At 42.6% G+C, this 24,726-nt stretch overlaps 1 protein-coding gene across 2 annotated transcripts in view; it reads right to left on the bottom strand.

Annotated features, from left to right (window-relative positions):
- The window catches only part of p2ry2 (purinergic receptor P2Y2), a 47,688-nt gene that overhangs the window by 10,006 nt on the left and 12,956 nt on the right, over positions 1-24,726 (bottom strand). Inside the window, exon 1 of one of the 2 annotated variants that reach the window (XM_062974483.1) lies at positions 22,969-23,396. The exons of the other annotated variant lie outside the window; for it this stretch is intronic. Within the exon in view, the coding sequence (XP_062830553.1) occupies positions 22,969-22,976 (8 nt within the window). The 5' untranslated portion in view covers positions 22,977-23,396. Of the gene's footprint in view, positions 1-22,968; positions 23,397-24,726 lie in introns of those variants that run through there. 2 annotated transcript variants of the gene reach the window in all.

The following is a 24,726-nucleotide window of genomic DNA, read 5'->3' as shown; positions in this document are numbered from 1 at the left end:
ATCAAATCAGATAACCCACATTATCTACTTTGAACGGGATTATATGGCAGTGTAGACTCAGGTCCCTTCTCTACTGCCATATAATCCATATTATCAAAGTGGATAATCCACATTATCTGCTTTGAAGTGGATTCTATGTGTCAACACTGCCATATAATCCAGTTCAAAGCAGATAATCTTCTACACGGCCATATAAAATTGAGATTATCTGCTTTGAACTGGATTATACAGCAGTGTAGATTCAGGTCCCTTCTATACTGCCATATAATCCAAAGCGGATAATCCACATGATCTGCTTTGAACTGAATTATATGTGTCTACACTGCCATATAGTCCAGTTCAAAGCATATAATCTGGATTTATATGGTATCATAGAAGAGGCCTTATATAATCCAGTTCAAAGTAGATAATGTGGATTATCTGATTTGATAATCAGGATTATATGGAGTATAGAAGGGACCTAAAACTCTAGAGATCAGGGTTCGAATCCTTGATCTTCCATCAAAAAGGCTTAGTTTTGCGGACCTGAGATGAAGAAGTGGATATAAATAAATATTTAGAAAGAGAGAGACTTCTGTCTCTTTTCTGATTTGTCCACAAAGACCAAGGACCGGGTATAGCCTGGCTTATGAACTCTCCCCCTTATCTCATCCTAGGATATCTCCAGACCTGGAAGTTATAGTTTTACAATGTCTTCAGCCATATGTTTCATAGCATGCTGGTGCCCCACCAAAATACAAGCCCAAGATGCATCTACACTGCAGAATTAATGCAGTTTGATGCCACTTTAACTGCCATGGCCCAATGCTATGGTATCCTGGGAGCTGTGGTTTCACGAGGTCTTTAGTCAAAGAATGGCGCTGCCCCACCAAACTACAAATCCCAGGGTTCTATAGCATTGAGACATGGCAGTTTAACCAGTGCCAAACTGCACTCATTCCACAGCAGAGATGCACCCCAAAAAGTGTAATAGCTAAAATCACATTCAAGGAAACAACACTATCATGACTTTTAATGGCTTTGGAAATCTCAGACCACAAAACCACAGTAGGTCGAAAAAACAGCATTGAGCCATGGCAGTTCAAGTGGTGTCAAACTGCATTTATTCTACAGTATAGATGAACCCTAACTCAGAATTAGCTACCATCTAGGATCGTGTTCTCAAGGGAAATGTTACGTATTTGACATTAAAGGGACCCTCAGCATAATAAATACTATGCCTTTATCTTGTTTGCCTGAAAAAACATACCCAATTACAGTATTATAGAGTGAAGACAGATGGATGTACATTTCAGTAAAATGAGCAAGCCTCTGTTGAGTTTGCTGTTTTGTTCTCATATTTCTTTTCTACCGCAATCGCTTTCCTGCCCCGGGTACACGCTCATCGATTTTATATGCAAAAGAGCTTTCGTAATAGAGTCAACACCTTTGGGATGCAACAGACTTCTGGGAAGAGGAGAACTGAGCATTTCAGTGCCCTGAATCCTCTCAAGGTGATCCTAGGCCAGAGGTTCCCAAACTAAGGCCCGTAGGCCGGATGAGGCCCTCCAAGGTCATTGACCTGGCCCCTGTCCTAAACTTTAGACTTAGGGTTGACTTAAGTCTATCTGGTCTTTAGAGGTCTCTTTGCTTATCTATGGTTTTATGAAATCATCTAGATGGTCTTTGAAAGTATCTTTGCTTATCTATGGCCTTATGAGACCATCTAGATGGCTTTTGGAGGTCACTTTCCTTACCTATGGTCTTATGAAACCATCTAGATGGTCTTTGAGGGTCCCTTTCCTTATCTATGGTCTTCTGATGGCCTTATGAGATTGTCTAGATGGTCTTTGAAGGTCTCTTTGCTTAGCTACGGCCTTATGAGACCATCTAGATGGCTTTTGGAGGTCACTTTCCTTACCTATGGTCTTATGAGACCGTCTAGATGGCCTTTGAGGGTCTCTTTCCTTACCTATGGTTTTATGAGATTGTCTAGATGGCCTTTGGGGACCCCTTTCCTTACCTATGGTATTATGAAACCATCTGGATGGTCTTCAAGGGTCCCTTTCCTTATCTATGGTTTTCTGATGGCCTGATAAGATCATCTAGATGGCCTTTGAGGGTCCCTTTCCTTACTGATGGCCTTATGAGACCATCTAGATGGTCTTTGGAGGTCTCTTTGCTTACCTATGGTCTTATGAGATTGTCTAGATCAGGGGTCCTTGAACTAAGGCCCGTGGGCCAGATGTGGCCCTCCAAGGTCATTGACCTGGCCTCTGTCCTAAACTTTAGACTTAGGGTTGACCTAAGTCTGAAGGGACTTGAAGGTACACAACAACAACAATCCTAATTTTTTTCTATTTCATCATAGTCTGGCCCCCCAGCAGTTCGAGGGACTGTGAATCGGCCCTCCACTTAAAAAGTTTGAGGACCCCTGACCTAGGCTGTAGAATTAATGCAGTTTGATGCCACTTTAACTGCCTCCTGGCTCAATGCTATGGAATCCTGGGAGGTGTAGTTTGGTGAGGCACCATGCTCTCTGGTGGAGAAGGCTAAAGACCTGGCAAAAATACAACTCCCATGGTTGCAGAGAGAAATGTATGTAATGGGAAGACAGAACTTGAAATGGGACGATTGGGGGGTCTAACGTTATGATTCTCTTTGCTAAACAGATCGGCCCAGCACTTCTCAAGGTCCATGTGATGAGGTCCTAAGACTCCTAGATCCCTTTCACATCTAGTGCTGTGGAGCTTTTCTACCAAAGTGTAATGCGGTACATTTCTTCCTAACAAATTTCATTTTGTTAGTTTTGGCCTTTTGTTGTGACTCAGCCTTTGCCTTTGTGTGACTCTGATGAGGATTCTGGGATGCAAGTGCATAATGATGGGATTCAGATTCAGGATGAGTTTCAAGATGACTCTGATGGGAATTATGGGATTCAGGTGCAGAGTGTTCCTGCTGTGGGAGATGAAGAGCAGGGAGTTTTTCCCATGGGAAGAAATGAGGTTGTTTCTGATGATGGTTTTCAGGTGCAAGAAGCAGAAGGGGAGAGTAGCTCTGATAACACCAACGAGCTCAGTGGCCTTGACAATGAGGGCGCTGAGCTCGATCGTGCTAGTCGGCTGAAATTTCGGGGGTTTGCGTAGCAAATAAGAGGGAGGTCAAAGGGCAAAGGAATGATTTCATGTCATGCTATTAAAACAGTCTGCTGAGAGAGATATCTTTGTCAAAAGCAACTTCTTAGCTTGAGTCAAGAACCAAGTCTACTTTCCTGTATCAAATCTGCGTTCCTGTATTACCTCGTAGCCTGGATGTATTCTCGTTTCTGGGACTTTGGCTTCCTTTGAAAGGATCTTGTTTCATGCCTATGCTTCTATGGATTTGATGATTACAGCCTTGTTATGTAACTATATTTTGGAACTGAACTTTTATCTTTTATGAACTATTTTTCTGCTTATTTCCTAATAAACTGTAAAAGACTACGTCTTGTGTGCAGCCTGGTGTCTTTAGCAAGGTGAAGCTAACCTGAGGTGCAACACTGATCCTGTCATCTGCAGTATTGACTCTCCCTCCCAAATCGGCCCCATTTCAAATGTGATCAGCATGCCTTCTATTCCAACATCCAAGTAATTGATCAAGATGTTGAAAAGCCCTGGAGAGAATCCCACTGGCCATTTCTCTCCAGGAGAAAGCAGAGTAGCCATTGTGTTGTGTTGTGGTTCAGCCTGCTGATGACGATGAGAGGATTGTTATTCCAGAGCTGGGAGAGTGGATGGGTTTTTCAAAGAGGGAAATGAGGGGAGTTTAGATCCTGCCTGTGAGAATGGGCTTGAAAGTGAAATTACCTCAGGGTCCAGCAGACAGGGAGATGCACCGTCTGGTGAAGACTTTTCACCTACTCGTTTCATAGCAACCCCAGATAAGGAGTTGGATGGGTGAGAAAGTTCACCCAAAAACACACCTGTGGTCAGCAGAAATCTCAGGCTTCATTTTAGGGAAGAAGCAAGCAAATTAAGAAAGTCAGAGAGATGCCGTGAGAAACAGCAGCGTGAAAAATCTCACAGACAAGGCAGTCAAGGTCACAGACAGGACCTCATGTCTTGTGGACCTCAAATCAGAGAATTGTTTCTTTTAGAATTCAGATGCATAACAGTGAGGATCTTGAATTTGGTTTCCAGTCCATGTTTTAGTCTAAGATCTTGGGAGTTCATGTTTTAAAAAGTTTCTATAGTCTTGCTTTTGGATTCATGTTCATGTTTTGATTCTCGTTTTCCTGGATTTATGCTCATGTTTTGATTCTGGTTTTCCTGTACCTTATTTTATAGAACAGATTTGGACTGTTTGCATTATTGCCTTTGGAATGGTTTTTTTTTTCTATTGCCAGTTTTGTTTGGCTTATTGCTTATTGACTATTTTTCCCCATTACCTATTGGATTTTACCTTTCTTATTTCCTATGGTGATTTTTCCTTTTATATGTGCTTTTCTCAATAAACTGTTTTACTATTGCTTTTGGATTCCTGTTTGGTGTTGAATCCAAGGCGAAATCTGGCTGGGGTGCAACACATTGGACAAAAGCAACCTCTGGGTTCTGCCATTCAACCAATTCCCAATCCACCCAACAGTAGCATTGTCTGGCCCACATTTTATTAGCTTGTTTACAAGAATATCATGGCCTTTTGACATAGCCTAGTTTTGATTCACATTTGCTGGAGTTAGGAGCAAAGGTGGGGAAAGCAGGAATAATGTTTTTTAACCCAAGAGAACACCTTACAAGAACTGTCCAGGGCTTTCTAGTCACTAAAGACAGGAAATCTCTGTTTAGTGAGTTTGTTTGATCAAATAAATGCATGATGACAAACTTTACAAAGAAAAGTACCACACCACTTCTTGGTTCAGCTTCAGTTTATATAGACAGTTAACTTTCATTTCCTGGAGAAAACTTTTACTCTCTTTCTGGCCATGCATGTTGCGGAATCACCCTCCTTGTTTATTCGTATTCACCTGTGAGGAGGTTTATGGCCTTGCTGAGTCAACCACTGAGCAAATATCATAAATTTAAATTATTCCAACCTACCATATATACTCAAGTATAAGCCAAGTCTTCAACCCTTTTTAAGGCTGAAAAAGTCTCCCTCAGCTTATACTTGAGTGAGGGTCCTGGTTGAATTATATTCGGATTGGCTTATACTTGAGTATATAGGTAATCAGAGCTGGACAGTCTTATCTTAAATTACAGTTTTATGTAAATATTCAAAAACATTTAACCTACTGATGCTTCAGTTAATGTAATTTATTGGTATCTATTTTTATTTTTGAAATTTACCAGTAGCTGCTTCATTTCCCACCCTCGGCTTATACTCGAGTCAATAAGTTTTTTGTGGTAAAATTGGCTTATATTCGGGTTGGCTTATACTTGAGTATATACGGTATGTCTCTCCAATACAGATGTCCAGGGAAGTGTTCCCTCTATGAATCCCTAGGTCCTCCAACTAATCATTTGCAGATCGGATTATTCACAGATTAGTATTTCTCTCCATCCTCCTATATGACCCTACGGTCATAAGAGCATATTAAGAGAGAACATATTAATCTGTGAATAATGGAATCTGGGAAAGTGAAATCCTGCAAACGTGGAATACAGGCTGCAGTTGTCATAATTTTTGTAAGTCACCTTGAATGCTGTTATTTTGGGGGTGGGGAAGCAGGTTGTAAGTGAAATAACCATGGAAATAATAGTAGTAACAATTACTCCTGCTGTTTGATATTTGATAGAGCAGTGTTGTGGTTCAGTCTGATGATGAGGGGGAATTTGGGTTTATGCAGGTTGACCAAAACAATGCTGATGTGGGAAATCTTGAAGACTCTGATGCTGGGAATGTTGAAAGCTCTGGCGAGGAAACAGGAAACAATGATAAGGGTGACCTTTCACTAGATTCACAACAAGCTCCAGGTGTTTTGGGCAGCGAGTCTGAGGAAACTTCCTTAGACCAAGATACAAGGTTGAGATTGAAGATTCATCGGCCCAGGCATTCCCTCAGAATAGCTAATAAACGCATGGGAAGCCAAGGGCTTGTAAACATGGCTAAATACAAGAGAAACAGAAAGTGATTTCAGACAGAGCAACGTTGATCTTGGGAAGCACATCTCCTGCCTTGTTTTAAGCTCATGGAAAAGGTCTTTCGTTTGTGTTCATGCCTGGAAACTGTGTTTTGCTTTTTGCTCAGAAGTTCAGGGTGCCTTGTTTTCAGGACTAATTTCCTGCATCTGAGACTTGGATTTATATTCTGCCAATTGTTTTACTACTGGGATATATGGTTTTTATTGAGTGCCATTGCATTTGGATGTTTGCTTTCTTTACTGCTTTTTATTGATACTTTGCTATCTTTTATCAATAAACTGTTTAAATCTAGCCTGCTGTGGTAGATTGCTAAGAACAAGGTGAACCAGTGCTGAGGTGTAACAAGTGGGAGGGAGACCTCAGTGTGTTGTTTCTTCCAAGAGAACAACTGCCTGTGTCTTTCGAAGGCCACCTCTAGCAACACAAAGGCAGACGGAGGGGTCCAAAAAGAGCATCAGAGGCAGCCGTTCCTGGGGGTCATGACATTCTTTGCCAAAGGATGCATTCCATTCAATGGCAGCCGTGCAGAAGGCACATGCTCTTGCGACAACAGCGGATCCCAACAAGGGCAGCTTTGTCTCTATACAAGGGACCCAAATGCCACTTGATTGTTGATTGTGGAGATTTGGCGAGGAGATGCTCTTGAGTTGCCAAGGGACGCCAACTGGATTTCTCCTTCCCTTTCTCTTCCCAAGGGTGCCTCAACAGTTCTGTAGCATTAAGATAGTTTGACCACACTTTAACTGTCCTGGATCAATGCTCTGGAATCCTGGGAGTTGTCGTTTGTTGCGGTACCAATTCTCTTTGACAGAGGAGGCTCAATACCTTGCAAAACTACACCTCCCAGGATTCCATAGCTTTGAGCCATGGCAGTTCGAGTGGTGACAAACTGTTGTGACTCAGCCACAGCATAGCCAGAGTGAGGATGAAGAAGGGGATTCTGGGTTTCAGATACAAGAGCCAGATGATGGGATGCAGGATGAATTTCAGGATGATGGCATGGGAATGGGAATGATAAGGCTGATTCAGAGGCTCGAGAAATGCAGCTTGAGCAGAATGAACTGTTGACCCAGCTGATTGAATTGTTGACCCAGCCGGCCATAGATAGCAGCCAGGATGACATTCCCATGGGAATTAATGAGCAAGAGATGTCTCAAGCCCCGGTGTCTTCAGCCTCAGTTCAGGTGCAAGATAACGAGGACCTTGAAGGGGTGCCATCATTATCTAGGGTGGGCCGGTTGTTATGGAAGGGAGTTCAGCCTCGTAGGAGTGTAAGATTGGCGGGGAAGAGAGAGGCCTCCGCAGGAAAGAGAAATGCATTTTTGAGTTGCTTTTAAAAGTGTGTGTTTTGAGATAGCAAATTCTCAAAGCAAAGCAAATTCTCGCTTCATCTGAGTGGATGTTCCTTCTTCATGTCTAAGAGAAGTTTCCTGTTCCTGGATCTTTGAAACCTTTGGGCCTTTGTTCTTTGGGATCTATCGTCTACTGTTTTGGCTTTTGAATTATTGGATTGTTATGGCTTATGGACTCATGGATTTTTATGGCTTATGAACTATTCTGAGGTGTGACACAAACTGCATTAATTAGTTCGTGTAGATCAGTGATTCCCAAAGTGGGTGCTACCGCCCCCTGGTGGACGCTGCAGCAATCCAGGGGAGCGGTGATGGCCACAGGTACATATATCTTTCTGTTGAATTGCTATTAAAAGTTTTAAAAATTAATTTCCAGGGCTCTGAGTAATATTTTTTCTGGAAAGGGGGCGGTAGGCCAAATAAGTTTGGGAACCACTGGTGTAGATGTAGTCTTGGATCTTGGACAATTTCCCACTTATACCACTTTTAGGTGCATCCTCAGTCTCTAATACAACTCCAAAAACCAAACCAGCTTCTTGTGAATGTAGGTGTTGCTGACTTCTACATTGAGCCTGAGTAATGTAAACCTTTGTTGTTTCACTTGACCCTCTACATTTGCGATGTACACTTTTACGGATTTCATTATTCACTAATTATATTACTATGCTCTCCCTAGGAATCTCCAGATCCTCAAGAATGACTTTATATTAACTTCTGCCATAGAGTGTCTGGAGATTAGTGGAGAGTTCCTCTCATTTACAGGTCCTCTTGGCATGAGCCTATGGTCAATTTCTGCATAGCCATAATGATCAAAAGTCTGGAAGCCATGAATCCCTCTGAGGAGCAGCTTGGGGAACTGAGTACGTTCAGCTTGGAGAAGAGAAGACCGAGAGGAGACACGAGAGCCAGGTTTAAATATTGGAAGGGATATCCCATTGAGGAGAGAGCAAGGTTGCTTTCTGCTGCTCTAGAGACACAACCGAGCAATAGATTCAAACTACGGGAAAAGAGATTCCACCTAAACATTCCTGATGGTGAGAGCTGTCCAGCAGTGGAATACGCTGCTGCCTCAGTATCTGGTGGAGTCTCCTTCTCTGGAGGTTTTTAAGCAGAGGCTGGAGGGCCATCTGTTGGGAGGTTTTGGCTTGTGTCTTCCTGCATGTATGGGAATTGGACTGAATAGCCTATGGGATCCTTTCCAATTGTATGCTTGGAAATGAGAAGTGAAGGAAGTCTCGAAATGTCAAAGCCACAAACAGGAACCACAAATTGTGTTGTCATTCTTGTCTACTTCACAGGAAAATTCTGTTGACCTCATAAATACATGAATGGCTTTGTTACTCTGTCGTAAAATTGCAACACAGTTCTACTTTTTTGTGGAAAGGCCAAGTGACCAGCCAACTTTGTGCTACTATTTTCGACTGCTTTTAAATCTTCTGTCCGAAATCTAGAGAAAAGGTTGGTGAGGGTTATAGTCATCTCCTTGGAGACCCTAGGAATATATCTTCAGAAGGACAAATACAATTTCTTGCAGGGCAGTGACCTTCTCTTAGGGCTTGTGTGAATAATGTTGCACAAGGGCAACAAAATGGTTTGTATTCTATGTTGTATTCATCTGTTGTGAGGCTGCTTAAATCAACTTGCTCAGGGAATGAGATCCAGGTCCACTTGTGCATCTATCTACACTGTCAAAATCATGCATTTCTACACCGCTTTAGCTGCACGCCAATGCCTTAAATCAAGATATAGTTTTCCAAGATACTTGCAGGAACACATCAGCAATTCTCACTGAAATAAACATAAGATGAAAGGGCTAAATGGGAAGAGGACAAGGAAACTGAGGAGTATGAAAAGAAGTTGCAACAACATGAATTTTACAGCATTGGACTACATTCGAACCTGTGTTCAGTGGAAACCTACTGAGAAACCATGATCAAGCTCCACTCTCTCAGCCTCAAATGGAGGCTCTGGCAAAACTCCTCTGAATTAATCTTGGCAAGAAATTCTTGTGATGGGGGCTGTGCTTAGCACAGCAGGTTAACTGCTAACTACAGAAAATCTTGCCAAACTGAAAGTCAGCAGTTCAAGCCACAGGTTGGGGTGAGTTCCTGCCATCAGCCCCAACTTCTGCTTACCTAGCAGTTCAAAAACAGCAATGTGAGTAGATAAATAGGTACTGCTTTGGAGGGGAGGTAAAAAGGCACCCTGAAGACATGCTGGCAATTTGATCAGGAAGGCATCCATGGACAACAGGCTCCTCCAGATACCGGAGATGAAAAAAAGGGAAGCCTTGCCCTTGTTTATATACTGTTTGTCTTTGTTGTTAATTGTATAATGGCACTGAATATTTGCTGTATATATATTCTGCTATCCACTCTGAGTCCCCTTGGGAAGAATATAAATAAAGTATATTATTATTATATAAGTTCTCTTTGGAAATGATATGAAAGATGGGAGGATGGAATATTAATTGGACTGTTCTTGCCAAATCAGAACAACTAAAGAGCATTTTGGTTGCGTTTGATAGATTTTAAAGCTTCTGTCCTATCTATTTCTTTGAAAAGGGAATCCAAGCAGGCAACTAAAAACTTGAATCCTATTACACTATGTAACACAATTTTTCTTTCTGGGTTCTACATGTCATTTCCTAATTGGTTCTATCATAAAAACACAGAAAAGGTTTATGAAAATGCAAAAACTTTGTTTTTGCAGCACATCCTGCAGCACATTTTCCTATAGTTTTTCAATGAATATCTCACTGAGTCTTAACATAGTCTGTGGCAGCCACAAAAACAAATGTAACAACTACTTTGCAAAGTACAGTAGAGTCTCACATATCCAACATAAACGGGCTGGCAGAACGTTGGATAAGCGAATATGTTGGATAATAAGGAGAGATTAAGGAGATGCCTATTAAACATTAAATTAGGTTATGATTTTACAAATTAAGCACCAAAACATCATGTTATACAACAAATCTGACAGAAAAAGTAGTTCAATACGCAGTAATGTTATGTTGTAATTACTGTATTTACAAATTTAGCACCAAAATATCACAATATATTGAAAACATTGACTACAAAATGCATTAGATAATCCAGAACGTTGGATAAGCGAGTGTTGGATAAGTGAGACTCTACTGTACTGTATAGGTTAAAGTCGTGAAACAGTGTTGCGGTTTGAAAAACACAAGTGAAATGCACACAACTGCTATCCTGCCTACAAAGCACATCTCAGATCCGTACAACGTCTTTCTTGCCTGCAAAAGAGATGTTATTCATATGAGAACTGCTACCTGCAAAGCACAGCTCAGATCCATGAAATTGCTTTCCTGCCTGCAAGCACAGACACAGGATGGGTGAGACCTAGAAGGCAGTCCATTTGAAAGAGGTTTAGGGGTCCATAGTAGACCACAAGCTGAACATGAGCCAAGAGTGTGATGAAGCTGCTTAGAAGGCCATTGGAAAACATCAGGCCCTCCTCATTTACTCTGTCTTCTTGGCATAAGGACATGGCAGCCTGCAGCAGCTGAGAGTCATCTGGAGTGCTCTCAGCCACTGCGTGTCTTGTTCTCCTCCCAGCATTAGGACAGTGTGAGCGGCCCCATCTTTATGCCGGGAGGACGGCTCAAGGAATGCATGTGGCATCCGAGAGCCCTCTGGAGCAAGAGGACAGCCTGAGGATCAGGGGAGGAGGGTTGGGGCAGTTGCCACATGTGCCATCTTCCTCCCAGCAAAAGGATGGGGCAGACAGCCCTGTCCTTATGCTGTGAGGACAACTTAAGGATGACCCAGGCCCGGCCCTGCCCTGCCCCTTCTTGGCTTCAACCTCTCCCAGGGCCTACCCCTTTCTGGCCCACATCCACCCAGCACGAAACGGTCCCGCTTCCTCCTGGCACAGGCCTCCCAGCCAGGCCAGCAATACAGCCCCAAGGCTGTATCTTGCCCATGCCTGGTCTAGATCAAGGGTCCTCAAACTTTTAAAGCAAAGGGCCGGTCTACAATCCTTCAGACTATGGATGGGCCGAATTATCATTTGAAAAAAAATACAAACAAATTCCTATGCACACTGCACATGTCTTATTTGTTGCGCAAAACAACAACAACAACAACAATGAAAGAACAATACAATATTTAAAAATGAAAACAATCTTAACCAACATAAACCTATCAGGATTTCAATGGAAAGTGTGGGCCTGCTACTGGCCAATGAGATAGTCAAGTTAATTAGGATTGTTGTTGTTGTTGTTGTTGTTGTTGTTGTGTGCCTTCAAGTCATTTCAGAATTTGGGTGAGCCTAAGTCTAAAATTAATTATTTATTTACTTACTACATTTATTTATTACATTTATATCCCACCCTTCTTATCCAGAAGGGGACTCAGAGCAGCTGTATGTACATACAATATATTATATTATTAGCATAGCAAAATATTAGCATTATATATTACTACTAGCTGTGCCCGGCCACGCGTTGCTGTGGCGTTGGTGAGAAATTGTTGATGTAGTGGTGGTATTGAATGTCTGTTGTATGGCTGTCTTTATGTTTAGTATGCACACTGAAGTGGATTATATGGCAGTGTGGAGTCAAGATAATCCAGTTCAAAGCAGATAATATAAGATTTTAAATGGGTTATATAGCTGTGCGGAAGGGCCTTGAGTCTACACTGCCATATAATCCAGTCAAAATCTGATAATCTGTGGAAGAGGCCCAAGTGAGGCCTAACTGTGCCTGTCCCCTGGGCTGAGTAGGTTGTTAGGAGACCAAGTGGGCAGAGTTTAGCCTTGTAATTGGCAGTAATTGGATAAAAACTATTATTCCTCTCCCTGTAATTAGGACTTTATTTTTCTTTTCTTTTTGTTGTATCAACCTAGAGGCGTGGATGATGGGTTGTGTTGTCAAATTTCGAGGTTGGGGGGCCTGTAGTTTTGTTGTTTTGTCCGCTGCCCTGATGACATCACTCTTTTATATATATAGATAGATATTGAACTATACCACTATACTGTAATACTATATGTAATATATAACATATAATTAATATTATTATATGGCATTATTATTAGTATTATATTGTATAACATTATAATATTTTTATCAATATTATATGTATATACAATATATTATATTATTAAAACTGATATAAAAATATATTATAAAACTGAGGGCGGGGGCCAGGTAAATGAACTTGGAGGGCCGCATCCGGCCCCCGGGCCTTAGTTTGGGGACTCCTGGTCTAGATCATTGGGAGTCATTGCCCTGCTCTCTCTTCTGCTTTGGCAACCTTGTCTGGTTAGTATCTAGATAAAGGTAAAGGCTTTCCCCTGACATTAAGTCAAGTTGTGTCCGACTCTGGGGGTTGGTGCTCATCTCCATTTCTAAGCCAAAGAGCCGTTGTTGTTGATAGATGCCTCTAATGCCATGGGGCATGGAACGTTGTTACCGTCTCACCAGAGTGGTATCTATTGATCTACTCACATTTGCATGTTTTCGAACTGCTAGATTGGCAGAAGCTGGGGCTAACAACAGGAGCTCACCCTGCTCTCCGAACCGCCAACCTTTCAGTCAGTAAGTTCAGCAGCTTGACAGTTTAACCCGCTGCGCAATCAGGGGCTCCGGTTAGTATCTAGTTCTGGGCAAAACAATACAAGATATTGACTAGCTACGAAGAGCGACCAAAAAAGTCAAAGGTCTGGAAGCCAAGCCTTATAAAGAATGGCTTAGGAATCTGGATAAGTTTAGCTCGGAGAAAAAAGAAAGCTGTATATATATTTGAAAGGGTGCCCTAGAGAGTAGTCCAGGAGCCCCGGTGGCTCAGTGTGTTAAAGCGCTGAGCTGCTGAACTTGCAGACCGAAAGCTCCAGCTTCTGCCAACCTAGCAGTTCGAAAACATGCCAATGTGAGTAGATCAATAGGTACCGCTCCGGCTGGAAGGTAACGGCGTTCCATGCAGTCATGCCGGCCACATGACCTTGGAGGTGTCTACAGACAACGCCGGCTCTTCGGCTTAGAGATGGAGATGAGCACCAACCCCCAGAGTCAGACATGACTGGACTTAACGTCAGGGGAAAACCTTTACCTTTACCTTTTTAGAGAGTAGTCCGCAATGGAGCAACGGATTCAAATTGCAGGAAAAGAGATGCTACTTAAACATTAGGAAGACCTTTCTGAGGATAAGAGTTTTTTTGGTAGTGGGATGTGCTGCTTGGGATCCACTGGAGTCTCCTGCTCAGACTTACAATACAGATTTTTGTCTGCAAAAAGGCAACAGCTTTCCTGCTTGAGGCCTGTTCGAAATGGAAAAGTGCCCAAGTAAGTGTGCCAAGAGTTTGCTGGAAATCATGAAAAGCAGTCCAGAACAGTGTCCAAAGCCAGTAAGTTAAGCAAGTCAAGTCTATGCTGAAGTTCAAAGATCCACAGATCCAGATACATTAGACAATTTCACAATGGGAACTGATGGTTTGCCACAAATGAATGATTCATAGCCCACATTAGAATCAGCACAACTGGTTAATTAGTTCAAAGCTTTTCTTTCAAAAGGGATCTGGGCTTTTCTTGTTCCATTACAGCTGGTGTTTTAATCTACAGTGCTTCACACAATGAAGTGCCTCTGTATCTTCATCGTGATCTAATCCAGAGCTTCGTGGGATAGTCTGGGTTTTAGTAGAGCAGGCATGGGCAAACTTCAGCCCTCCAGGTGTTTTGGACTTCAACTCCCACAATTCCTAACAGCCGATAGGCTGTTAGGAATTGTGGGAGTTGAAGTCCAAAACACCTGGAGGGTTGAAGTTTGCCCATGCCTGCATTACAGTCACAGAAGAGACCCCAAGGGCCATCCAGTCCAACCCTCTTCTACCAGGCAGGAAGACACCATCCAAGCACCCCTGACAGATGACCATCCAGCCTTTGCCTTAAAACCCCAAAAGAGGAAACTCCACCAAACTCTCAGACAGAAGTATATTCCACTGCAGAGCAGCTCTTACTTTCAGGAACTTTTTATATTTTTTAGCTGGGATCACTTTTCCTGCAATTTGAATCCATTGCTCCATTGTGTCCATGTCTTCTGAGCAGCAGAATACGAGTTTTTCTCCTCCTCGACGTGACATCCTTGCAAATATTTAAACCTGGTTCTCGTGTCCCCTTCTCTCAGCCTTCTTTTCTCCAAGCAAAACATACCCAGCTCTCCCAGCTGTTCCTTATAGGGATTGGTTTCCAAATCTTTAAACGAGTCAGTGCTTTTCACCATTTTCGTTTAGTCCCTGAAAGCATTTCATTGTCTCCCTTAGAATGAACTTGGTTTCAAGATTAGATTCCAATCTTTAGACAGAGCGTCAGGTTTCCAGGGAAATTTGTTTCTTCACTCCGAGGTCAATGCGCAAACACATGAGACCCACAACATCTTGCAGATGGGAGCCGTAAAGTTGGCCATTGTGTGATCTGTTCACTGGAGCACAGTGGAGTCGACTGGGATCTGAGCTTCCATTCATAAGTATGAATTACCTTGTATAATTTCATAAATCTTTCTCCCAGGTAATTGGATAGAGCATTGCAGACAGACACTTTAATTTATCTTGGGTGCATCTGGAACCAATACAATTTGACTCCACTTTAACTGCCATGGCTCAATGCTACGGCTTCACGGGAGTTGTAGTTTTACAAGATCCTTAACCTCCTCTGCCAAAGGGTTTCAGAGTCTCGCCAAACTACAACTCCCTGGATGGAGCCACCAGTGGTGCAATGGGTTAAATCCTTGTGTCGGCAGGAATGCTGACCAAAAAGTCGGTGGCTCAAATCTGGGGAGTGAGGTGAGCTCCCATCTGTCAGCTCTAGCTTCCCACGCAGGGACATGAGAGAAGCCTGACACAGGATGGCAAAACAACAAACATCTGGGCAATGTCCCATGGACAACGTCCTTGCAGACGGCCAATTCTGTCACACCAGAAGCAGCTTGCAGTTTCTCAAGTCGCTCCTGACATGTAACAAAACTCTCTGGATTCCATTAGTTCAAGTGGCATCAAACTGATGTTATTTTATTGTTTGACACAGCAAACAATATAGATATGCTGGATTTCGTTTCACAAAATCACAAGTCGAACACTTCCAAAGCGTTTAGGACTGTGTGATGTATTTTCGGATGATGCGTGCAAATCCCAGTCGGGTGGCCTTTTGCAGTTGGCAGATCGTAATTTTGTCAATGTCTATTGTTTCCAAATGCCGGTTGAGATCTTTTGGCACGGCACCCAGTGTGCCCATCACCACCGGGACCACCTGCACTGGTTTCTGCCAGAGTCTTTGAAGTTCCATCTTGAGGTCCTGATAGTGGCTGAGTTTTTCCTGTTGTTTTTTGTCAATGCGAATGTGACCTGGGATGTCAGTCTGGATTCAAAAGTCCCACAGTATCTTTGCGTGCTCATTTTCCAATACTTGTGCAGGTTTGTGATCCCACCAGTTCTTTACTGCCGGGAGGTATTACTTGAGGCGTAAGTTCCAATGAATCATTTGGGCCACATAGTTGTGCCTCTGTTTGTAGTCTGTCTGTGCAATTTTCTTACAGCAGCTGAGGAGATTATCCATGGTTTCGTCGGTTTCCTTGCACAGTCTGCATTTTGGGTCATCAGCTGATTTTTCGATCTTGGCCTTAATTGCCTTTGTTCTGATGGCTTGCTCCTGGGCTGCAAGGATCAGGCCTTCTGTCTCCTTCTTCAGGGTCCCATTCGTGAACCAGAGCCAGGTCTTCTCATCAGCTTTTCCTTCAATTTTGTCAAGGAACTTTCCATGCAGTGTTTTGTTGTGCCAGCTGTCAGCTCTAGTTTGTAGTGCGGTTTTCTTGTCTTGTACTGATTTATTATTATTATTATTATTATTATTATTATTATTATTATTATTATTATTATCTGCATTTCTATACTTCTTTTCTCACCCCTGGGGGGGACTCAAAGCTGTTTACAACATAATAAATGGCAAAGTTCAATGCCTTACATATATATATAAAACTATATCACATATTTAGATGTGCCCCCTATCTCTTTCTTTTCAATGCCTGCTTACACCTATTCTTCTAAGGACCTTTACCTTGGAATTGATTTTCCTTCCTCTTTGATCCTTCCCGTCTACACTATTCAACGCAACGTGTTTTGCCTCCTGACGTCTTCCTTTTGCAAGGGGATGAAGGGTGGGGCGGATTTGTCCTCAACAGCAGCGTGACCCATAAAATTTACCTCCGGCTCGTACAGCAAGGTATTTTTGGCTCATTGAGCAATGGATCATTTCACCTGCCTGCCTGAAACGCAGTGGGAGGGAGAGGCAGTTCGAGGCTTGCACAGACCTCAGGGGCAAGTGAATATGTATTTGAAAAACATACTGCGTATTAATTCAGAATGGAATAGTCAGAATATACATAAACGGTACAAACTGGCATGCCTTGCAAAGCTACCAAAAGAGTGTCTCAAGCTAAGTGTTATCAGTGCCAGCAAAGGTTAGAAGCAGAGACGGGAAATAAGACTCCTATCTATTGATTTGGCCACAAAGTGCAATCCTTTAGCTGGGGGAAGGTTTTAAAGCACAGTTTAAAGTACTATTCAGTCAAGTTCTCTTCTGCCATGCAGAAATACACAATCCAATCCCTCCTGATAGATGGCCATTCAGATTCTGCATAAAAATCTCCGAAGAAGGAAGGAGTCTCCACCAGATTCCCGAACAGCTCTTACGGAATTTCTTCCTGATGCTTAGGTGGAATCTTATTTCCTGCAATTTGAATTCATGTCCTAGTTTTGTATCTTAGCCTTTGGAGCAGCAGGAAACAAACTCCCTCCATGTTCAGCATGATATCTATTCAAATATTTAAGCACCGCTGTCATGTTTCATCTTAGTCTTCTTTTCTTCCAATGGTACATACCCAGCTCCTTTAACTGCTAGTTACTAGAACTTGGACCATTTTGGTCTTCCTCCTCTGACCATGTTCCAGCTTGTCAATATCCTCCTTGAATTTTGTCTAGGGCTGGACATTGTGTTATTATCTCAAGTGAAGTCTGACGAAAGCAGAATAGAGGGGAATTATGACTTCAATCGATATGTCAAGGGTGTTTTGAATGCGATTACTTGATTCTCAGCAGGGGTTTGGACTGGATGGCCCATGAGGTCTCTTCCAACTCTATGATTCTATGACATTAGACGTCTATTGATGCAGCCTACAATCACATTGGCCTTTTTAGCTGCCACATCACACTCTTGGCTCTTGTGTAGTTTGTGGTCTGCTCAAGACTTCTAGATCAAACAACCTTAACATTCATAACATTGTGTTGTCAAAGGCTTTCGTGGTTGGAATCACTGGGTTGTTGTGAGTTTTCCAGGCTGTATGGCCGTGTCCCAGTAGCATTCTCTTCTGATGTTTCTCCTGCAAGGCTACTCAATGCTAATCAAGCTGGCTAATAGCAACATTCACACTTGCTTCAAACAGAAAAGAGTTATTTCTCCTACCCTGGACATCATTCCATAGATATCTATGGAATATACACCCCACTTGCCTCATTCCGAGAGACCTATGAACAAACTTCTGAAGATGCCGGCCACAGATGCAGGCAAAACGTCAAGTCAGAATGCTATACATGTCAAAAATATTAAAAATTAACTAGGTATTTTTAATTACAAATATGTGAGTCAAGAACTGAAAGGGTTAAATGGATGCAATGATTCAGCAAAAGCTGCAGTTCAATATAAGCAGGTGTGCCTGTAGCTGAGTAGGCCTCAGTGTGAGAGAAAGGTCTCGGTATGAGAAGGCCTCAGTGTGAGAGAGGCCTCAGTATGAGAAGCTCTGGTGTGAGAAGCTTTGGTGAGAGAAACTCCAGGTTGAAGGCCTCATGTGTAAAGCTACTGTGTGAAGCTCCTGTGTAAGTTTGCTGTGAGAGCGAGGAATTTATCAGCATGAGAAAGAAGCCCAGCGTGGAAGCAAAGAAGGAAGTATAAAGAACTTGATTTGTATGGTGGAAACCTTGTTTTGTGTTAGGGATTCCCCTGTTCATGAATCTGGGGGTGAATTGGAATCTGAGGAGGAGATTTTGCAAGTACCCACTTTTCAGGAGAGGTGAAAGGAAACCGAGCAGAGACGTTGTTCAGCTAGAATAGCTTCCAGAAATGCAGCTGAGTAATGAGGAACTGCCCTAGCAGCTGTGAAGGGACTCAGGACTATAAACCAGAAGCAGGTGCAGCCAGCTCTTGCTGGTAACAAACTGACTCTAATGCCTTCGCTCCCCATGTGCCTGCTCCGAGTCTGCATCTGGATTTATTGCTGTTTATTTGTCTGAAGTAAGACTGCTACTTGATTTGGGACTGTATCAGAGACTAAGAATTGCATTTGCCCTAAGACTTCCTTGCTTCCTTTTGTATTATTCCACCAAGTGTGCTGTACTTTATGTTTTGCTGAAGTAAAGCAGTTTTCATTTACTTACCACAGTGTCTTAAGGCTGTTCTTGCAAGACAAAACAGGACACTTTGTAAATAGTGCAACCATATTATTTTGCTACAAAGAAAAGCCTCCTAAGGAAGAGATAACAGTGATCTGTGTGTTTTTGTTCTTTTTATCACTTTTGGTTACTGGTGCAGGGTCACGCTGCTGCTCATGAGTTACTCTGCTGTACATTTATGGGGAGGATCTTTTGTTAATAAACCTGCTTGCCCAACAATACAGCCCAGAAATCTCACAGTGACCTATTCATAACATTGTTGGCCATTCTCCACTCTCTGCTGGTGGTCAGACTACAGCCACCTGAGGCGACTGCCTCGCTTTGCTTAATGACAGAGCCAGCCTTGCCAAGGGCCTACAATCACAATTAATCACTGAAAACCTTAGTTTGGTGCAGGGAGATCACCAAACTAAGGTCAGAGACATATATATATATATATATATATATATATATATATATATATATATATATAATAGCTGTGCCCGGCCACGCGTTGCTGTGGCGAAGTATGGTGGTATGGGAAATAAAGTATTGAGGAATTGGTGGTAGTTAAGGTAAAGGGTAAAGGTGTGGAGTCCAGATAATCCAGTTAAAGCAGATAATATAAGATTATAAATGGGTTATATAGCTGTGTGGAAGGGCCTTGAGTCTACACTGCCATCTAATCCAGTTAAAATCTGATAATTTGTATTTTATAGGCAGTGTGGAAGAGGCCTAAGTGAGGCCTAACTCTGCCTGTCCTCTGGGTGAGTGGGTTGCTAGGAGACCAAGTAGGCGGAGCTTAGCCTTCTAACTGGCAGCAATTGGATAAAAACAATTATTCCTCTCCTTCTAATTAGGACTTTATTTTTCTTTTCTTTTTGTTGTATCAACCTAGAGGCATGGATGATGGGTTTTGCTGTCAATTTTGGAGGTTGGGGGGGGGGGGGGGGTGTTTAGTTTTGTTGTTTTGGCGGTCGCCAGGATTCCATCACTCTTTTATATATATATATAGATTGTTCAAAGCTCTTTAAGGACATGTGAACACCTATGTACAATTTCCCAAAACCTAAATAGAAGCAATAAAAAGCCATGGACATAGAAGGGGAGCAGACTGGATGTAAACTGGCAACAATCCTATGAGAAGGTCATCAAGATAATCCATAGTTTTACAAAGTTACTTCTACAGCAAGCTCCATCCTTGTTGTGAAGGCATCCCTTCTCTGGAGACAGCAGGAAGCCGGATTCAAAAGGTGGATCTACACACCATTTAATTTTAATTATGCTGAAGTGGCCACATTGGAATGTGCAGTTTGCTTGCCAGGTTATGAGTTCAGCGTTATAAATGGAGAAACAAAAGGCCCAGGAAAAGAGAGAGAGATCGAGAGAGAGAGAAAACTTAAGGTCGTGCTCCCCAAACTTCGGTCCTCCGGTTGTTTTGGACGTCAGCTTCCAGAAATCCACAGCCAGTTTGACCAACGGTCAGGAATTAGAGGACATGAAATTTAAAATCGCCAGAGCACCAAAGTTCCCAAAGTTTGGGGACCAATATTTTAAGGCAATGGCTTCCCATATTGTTGCTTTGATTCCTGTATCCATTTCAGCCTTGATGTAGGAATAGGACCTTCTCAATGTTGCAGAATTTGGAGTGTCTGTCTTTACTAATTCTAGGAATGCAAGCCCATACATTATCCTGTCTCATGATGTGTTGAAAGTGTTATTGCCTCTATTGAGTCATTTCCTCTTCAAATAAGAGTTCAGGCTGGATTTGCTCTTGGGTGCCTTTATTATTTGACAAGGCATTTTTAATTGTGCCTTTCTTCATCTTCAGAATCCAAACTAAACATACTCAGCTCCCTCAGCTGCTCCTCAGAGGATTCATGGTTTCCAGACCTTTCATCATTTTGGTTGCTCTTGCCTCTACACCTTCCAATCTGTCTATATCCTCCTTGAATTGCTTTGCCCTGGACACAGGACTATTATTTCAGGTGAGAGCTGACCAAAGCAGAAGAGAACGGGAATGTTATTTCCCTAGACACTAGACTCCCATTGATGCATCTTCGAATCACACTGGCCTTTTTGGCTGCCACATCACACTTTCGGCTTCGGTTCAGTGTGTGGTCTATTAAGACTCCTAAATACTTTCACTATGGACTGTTTTCATGCCAGTTGCCATGCCAAATGCATTTCATTTGTATTGCCTAAGTGTCATGCCATTCATTTATCTCTGTTGACCTTCATTTTGTTCGTTTTGGTCCAGCTCTAAAATCCCTTTGGCTTCTGATCCTGTCCTCTGGGGAATTAGCTCTCCCTCCCAATTTGTTCCCATCTGCAAATGTGATTGGTATGCCTTCGACTCCAACATCCAAATCCATCTATATATATAAAAGGGTAGTGACATTTCGGCCTAGGACAAAACTACACATCCCAGAAACACTAACTACACATCCCAGAAACGAAAAATAAAGGCCCGGGCTGTGGCGCAGGCTGGTGAGCAGCCAGCCAGCTGCAACAAATTACTCTGACCAAGAGGTCATGAGTTCGAGGCCGGCTCGGAGCCTATGTTTGTCTTGTCTTTGTTCTATGTTAAAGGCATTGAATGTTTGCCTTATATGTGTAATGTGATCCGCCCTGAGTCCCCTTTGGGGTGAGAAGGGCGGAATATAAATACTGTAAATAAATAAATAAATAAATAGAGGGAGAGAATAATTGTTTTTATCAAATTGCTGCCAGTTAGAAGGCTAAGCTCTGCCCACTTGTTCTCTTAGCAACCCACTCAGCCCAGGGGACAGGCAGAGTTAGGCCTCACTTAGGCCTCTTCCATACTGCTTATAAAATACAGATTATCTGATTTTAACTGGATTATATGGCAGTGTAGACTCAAGGCCCTTCCACACAGCTATATAACCCATTTATAATGGTCTTAATGTCAGGGGAAAACCTTTACTCTTTAACTTAACTACCACCAATTCCTCAATACTTTATTTCCCATACCACCATACTTCGCCACAGCAACGCGTGGCTGGGCACAGCTAGTATATATATAAATGTAATGTGTGTTTTTCCTATGAAGTAAACAACAAAACCACTGAACCAACTCACACCAAATTTGGCCACAAAAGACATAGTCATTTAATCTGTGTCTTTCAATTTAAAAAAACCTAGAAAAATAAAGTCCAAATTACAGAGGACGAGGAAGAGCCGTTCTCCCCTGGCTGCCAGTCAGAAAGGTAGGCCCTGCCCCCTTTAGGCCACACCCCCTTCATGTCATAGCAACCCCCTCAGCCACAATGGCTCCCAGGGGACAGGCAGGGTTCCACTTAGGCGTCTTCCACACTGCCTATAAAATACAGGAAATAACGTATTCTAACATATACAGTAGAGTCTCCCTTATCCAACACTCGCTTATCCAACGTTCTGGATTATCCAATGCTTTTTTGTAGTCAATGTTTTCAATACATCGTGATATTTTGGTGCCAAGTTCGTAAATACAGTAATTTCTACATAGCATTACTGTGTATTGAACTACTTTTTATGTCAAATTTGTGGTATAACATGATGTTTTGGTGCTTAATTTTTAAAAGCATAATCTAATTTGATGTTTAATAGGCTTTTCCTTAATCCCTCCTTATTATCCAACATATTCGCTTATCCAACATTCTGCTGGCCCGTTTATGTTGGATAAGTGAGACTCTACTGTACTAACTACCACCAATTCCTCAATACTTTATTTCCCATACCACCAAACTTCGCCACAGCAACGTGTGGCTGGGACCAGCTAGTAACTGATAAAAATGCCGAATAGCCCTAAAAGGCCCAGGACTGAACCCACTAGTCACTTTTTCTCCATTGGACAGAAACACACTTGACCAATTCCAAATTCACCTAACATTGTCTAGCCCACATTTACTAGCTTCTTAGCTCCTTTCCATTAAATATCACTGGCTGTTGGTGCCTTAGGTTTGCAACAGCAGAGCTGGGCCTGGAGGATCAAAGTCCTTCTTTCCTGGAAAATGCCAAGATCCTCCTAGAGACCAAAGGGCATTTGGGCAATGGCTGGGAGTGTTTTGCTTGCCAAGACTCACCCTGTCATCTCGGACCCGTCTTGCAATATCTTCACTGCACTCCACTATATTCTTATGGGTGTTTCTCACATGCCGATGAGCAAACAGTCTTCTCCAGCCTCTAGTCCAGCCTTTAAAGGGAGCCAAATGCTCACCCTCAAATAGGCACAGCACCTGTTACAAAACAAAAGCTTCCACGTTCCCAGCAAATGATGCCAGGGACTATTGTCGAAGCTATTGTTTGCTCAAACTTGGAAACAGACAAAGCACCGACAATGGACGAATGGATCGCTCTGTTCTCTGAGTTAGCCCAAGTTGCCAAGTTATCTGAAAGATAAGCCAGACTTTTTGAGCAATAACATAATACTCTGTAGTACTACATTATTAGCAATAAAAGGGATCTGTAATGGAAGACACACACACACACATATATATATATAGACACACACACACACACACATATGAGGGTTGAATGAAAAGTAATGCCTTCACCTTCGTAACTCCCCATCAGATGGCAGTCCTAGAATCATAGAATCATAGAATCATAGAACAGTAAAGTTGGAAGAGACCTCATGGGCCATCCAGTCCAACCCCCTGCCAAGAAGCAGGAAATCGCATTCAAAGCACCCCCGACAGATGGCCATCCAGCCTCTGTTTAAAAGCTTCCAAAGAAGGAGCCTCCACCACAGTCCGGGGGAGAGAGTTCCACTGGTCTGTGGCAGGTCCTGGCTTGTTCAGTAGACTCTCCTCTACAGTTCCATTTGGCGGAAAGCCTTAGCATTGAACGGTTGTGTTGTTAAAGTGTGAAGTATGGAACCCTGCACAGACGGTTGGTCAATGAGACTTAAACAACGTGCAGTCATTGAATTCTTGACAGCAGAAGGTGTCACCCCAAAGGAGATTCATCAGGTAATGCAAGCTGTTTATGGGTATTGTGTGGATGTGAGTCCTGTGCGTTGTTGGGCAAGTAAGTTTAAAGATGCTGAGGTGGGAACATCTGACTTACATGACAAAGAGTTGGACGTCCTGTGACAGCAACCACCGAGTTTCACAAGCAAAACGTTGACAGATTGATTCAGGACGATCATTGTATCACTCAGAGAGAAATTTCAAGCATAATCGGCATTTCACAAGAAAGTGTGGGTCACATTATTGCTTTGCTTGGCTATCGGAAGATCTGTGCACGATGGGGACTGTGAGACGCTGGTTGCGGAAACAGAGTGTCGACTTCTTCCGTGACGGCTTCAGAAAACTTGCTCATCATTGGCAGAAATGTATCCAATTTTCTGGCATATGTAACACGGAAAAAAAGAGATGATATTGATCTGACTTCTCAAAGAATCATTGAGTTGAAACATACCCCAAAGGTTATCCAGTTCAACCCCCTTCTGCCATAAAAGAAGACACAATATAAGCCCTCCCAAGAGATGGCCATCCAGCCTCTGCTTAAAATCCTCCAGAGAAAGAGACTCCAACGGACTCCCAGGCAGCAGTGCATCTCATGGTAGAATAGCTCTTACAATTGGGATGTTCTTCCTAATGTTGAGCCATTAATGCGGCCATTATGAGCACAGAGACCAATGGGACCTTTGTGGGAAGGAAAGGCAGATTGGGAGGATACACCAACCCACAACAGATGAAAAAGAAAAGGTCTAAAAATACGTAGCTGGAGGAATGATTCCACTCCAAGCCTGCTTTGCTGCCAATCTTCCTCCTCCTCCTCCTCCTCCTCCTCCTCCTCCTCTTAATATTTACCTTTGATTTTATGAGTGATTTTAA

Source organism: Anolis carolinensis, chromosome 3 (assembly GCF_035594765.1).
Source record: "Anolis carolinensis isolate JA03-04 chromosome 3, rAnoCar3.1.pri, whole genome shotgun sequence".
Lineage (NCBI taxonomy): Eukaryota > Metazoa > Chordata > Lepidosauria > Squamata > Dactyloidae > Anolis > Anolis carolinensis.
The sequence above is the reverse complement of the archived record's forward strand: the minus strand, read 5'-3'. Positions and strand labels throughout refer to the sequence as shown.